At 43.2% G+C, this 3,195-nt stretch overlaps 1 protein-coding gene across 15 annotated transcripts in view; it reads left to right on the top strand.

Moving 5' to 3' along the window:
* The window catches only part of LOC121865024 (serine-rich adhesin for platelets-like), a 22,744-nt gene extending 20,165 nt beyond the window's left edge, over positions 1 to 2,579 (top strand). For all 15 annotated transcript variants that reach the window (XM_042364326.1, XM_042364335.1, XM_042364329.1 and 12 more), the window contains 2 exons: positions 1 to 156; positions 410 to 2,579. In XM_042364326.1, coding sequence (XP_042220260.1) covers positions 1 to 156; positions 410 to 2,310 — 2,057 coding nt within the window. In that variant the 3' untranslated portion in view covers positions 2,311 to 2,579. The remainder of the gene's footprint in view (positions 157 to 409) is intronic.
* Positions 2,580 to 3,195: the final 616 nt, after the last annotated feature.

The raw sequence follows: 3,195 nt of genomic DNA, 5'->3' as shown, positions 1-3,195 counted from the left end.
CCTCTCATGCCATTGGCTCCTCTCATGCCATTGACTCCTCTCAAGCCATTGACGCCATTGGCTCCTCTCATGCCATCGACCTTGCTTCTGGCACTGGTTTCTCTATTGACAAATTCTCTGACATTGGCTCATCTGGCACCACAGGATTCACTGCTGGTGATCTCTTCTCCAACACTGGCTCATCTGGCACCACAGTATTCACTGCTGGTGGTCTCTCTTCCATCACTGGCTCATCTGGCACCACAGGATTCACTGCTGGTGATCTCTCCTCCAACACTGGCTCCTCTGGCACCAGTATCTACTGCTGGTGGTCTCTCCTCCATCACTGGCTCATCTGGCACCACAGGATTCACTGCTGGTGATCTCTCTTCCATCACTGGCTCATCTGGCACCACAGGATTCACTGCTGGTGATCTCTTCTCCAACACTGGCTCATCTGGCACCACAGTATTCACTGCTGGTGGTCTCTCCTCCATCACTGGCTCATCTGGCACCACAGGATTCAATGCTGGTGATCTCTCCTCCATCACTGGCTCTTTTGCTGCAGTTGACTCCTCTATCAACCGCTCCTCTGCTCCCAGCAGTTTCTCCTCCACAGACAGCAGCGACTCCTCTACTGCCAGCAGTTCCTCCTCTGCTATCACTGGCTTATCTGCTGCCAGCAGTGGCTCCTCCTCTGATGCCAGTGGTGCCTCTCATGCCATTGGCTCCTCTCATTCCAGTGGCTCCTCTCATGCCTTCGGCTCTGCTACTGGCACTGGTTTCACTGCTGATGGTTTCTCCTCCATCACTGGCTTATCTGCTGCCAGTGGCTCCTCTACTAGCAGCGGCTCTTCTGTCACCAGCTCTTCCTCCACTACCTTTGGATCGAGTACTGAAGGTACCCAAAGGGTAGTTTCCCTAGGTTCCACAATCGGCTCTGGACAAGAGGGTGTAGTTCTGTTAGGTACACAAACAATAGGAGATGGTTCAGTACATATTGGAGATCATGTTTCTGTAAGCCATGATGCAGCATCTGGAGGATCATCCTTCACTTCCTCGACACAAGCTGGCACTCAAGGAGTTAATACTGTTGACCTTGCTGGTACTGAAGGGTCAGTAGTAACTGACACACAGAATCCTGTACAATTTGGAAGTCGCTCTGGCAGTGTACAAGATATTTTGCCAACTGCAATTCCTTTGGTGCAAGATGTAAAGTCAGTTACAAGTAAAGCAACTAATATTCCAGAGGTTCATTCCAGCACTGGTGGAGACAACTTTGAGAAGATTTCATTTATATCATCTGGGAAAGGTGCAGATGCAGTTGGTAGCAGCCAAGGAATCATCAGCACCTTCCAGACAAACATTAATAAAGGCAAGGAAGCAAGTTTAAAACAGACAGTTGGACCACCTGCTACAGTAACAACATTTAAACAACCTCTACTAGTCTCACAAACGTTTGAATCCACCGGGACTTCCGCATCATCTTCATCATCAAAAACTGGACACTTGGTGCAAGGAACAAGTGGAGTGAAGAGTGCTGTTCAAAAGTTAGCTGCAGCAGTAGAATCTAATGTAAATGAAGCACATCACTCTTCAAACAATGGACAAAATATATTACACCATTTAAATCAGAGATTCCTACTTGCCTTGCCTCTGGCGTCTCTAATTTCAAACTCAACACTTAACTCATTGACCCAAAGTAATGCACATGTTACTGTTGAAGCTGCCGCTAAGCGTCTGTTCCCAGACTTTACTATCATCACTAACCCCACGCAACTGACCAATTTGTTAACTGGAACAAGTCAGAGTCAGACTGTCAATAGTGGAACTCGCAGCACCACTAGTGGCTCTTCCAGTGCTACCACTGGTTCCTCCAGCACCACTGGTTTTACTACTGACCTCTTTTCCACCACCGGCTCCTCTGCTGCCACTGGTTTCACTGCTGGCCAATCCTCTGGTTCCTCAACTGCCTTTGGATCCTCTGCTGCTACTGACTCCTCCGGTGTCACTGATTTCTCTGTTGGCCATTCTGTTGACATTGGCCCTTCTGGCACCTCTGGTTTCTTTTCTACCACTGGCTCTTCTATTGCCAACCTCCCAAGGATTGTTTCAGTTGTGTCTCCCTCAGGGTCTTTAACATTCGTGCCGGCTGAACAAGTACGGCTCGGACTATCTCCAGCACTGGGCACTCCTCTGATCTTCCCTGAGACGAGATCTACATCAGCAGTTGCAGGAAAAAGTTCATCAGTAACAACCATATCAAAACCACCCATTCTCTCTAAGTTAGGAAATAATTTAAAGAGAGAATCCCTACCTATTTCACAGTGAAGAAAAAGTAGCATTATATAGTTTCCTTTAAGTAGCACTAGCTTGCAAAACTTAAGTTTTAAGTTGTTAATTTTCATGTTGACACATTTTTCTATCACAAGCATTCACTGTACAGTTGCATTTTGCATGTACACTATGCGAATATCTGTAGTTTCAATTTATTTAGTCATATTTATGTACACTATACAGTCCTTTAGAATATGGTAACTGTATTTTTCCTGTTATATTTTATTTATATGCAATAAATACAAAATATTTATCATGTTTAATTCTTGTTTTGTTTTTTGTACCTTTAAAGTTATCCTGTAGTTCAATACTCTACCTATGAGATATGAAATTTAAGTTCTTAAAAAATCCCGTGAGAGTGAATTTCCATCATCCATGATTCCTTTTTGTGATATATACAGCCACTCCTTGACTTACGACCTACTCGACTTTCGACCACCTGGACATACGACTGCCCCAGTCGTACCAAAAAATTTTCAAATTATGTATTTTCGACGTTTGTGACTGCGCTGTGTACTGACAAAATTTTCTTTTGTAATTCCCTTTAAAATGGCTGGCAAGCATAATAGTGAGAGTTTTGTGGTGCTGAGAATAAAAAGAGTCCCATTTTAGATTTTCTATGTATTATTTTCGCATTTTCGACTTACGACCTAGCTTTGGGTCCCTTATAAGGTGCCACTTTCCTTACTTCATACTATTTCATACTTATTCTTCAATATATGGTATTTATATACTTATATTCTTGCTTATATTTTCTAAGTCACCAATTTGTAAGAGTCCTGTTTTCCTCTTTATACTATTTCATATACTTATTCTTTTTATTTTTCAATATATTTATTTTCTAAGTCAATATTCTTTTCTTTACTTCATTTCTTCTTT

This window comes from Homarus americanus, unplaced genomic scaffold, assembly GCF_018991925.1.
Source record: "Homarus americanus isolate GMGI-L3 unplaced genomic scaffold, GMGI_Hamer_2.0 scaffold2539, whole genome shotgun sequence".
NCBI lineage: Eukaryota > Metazoa > Arthropoda > Malacostraca > Decapoda > Nephropidae > Homarus > Homarus americanus.
The sequence above is the reverse complement of the archived record's forward strand: the minus strand, read 5'-3'. Positions and strand labels throughout refer to the sequence as shown.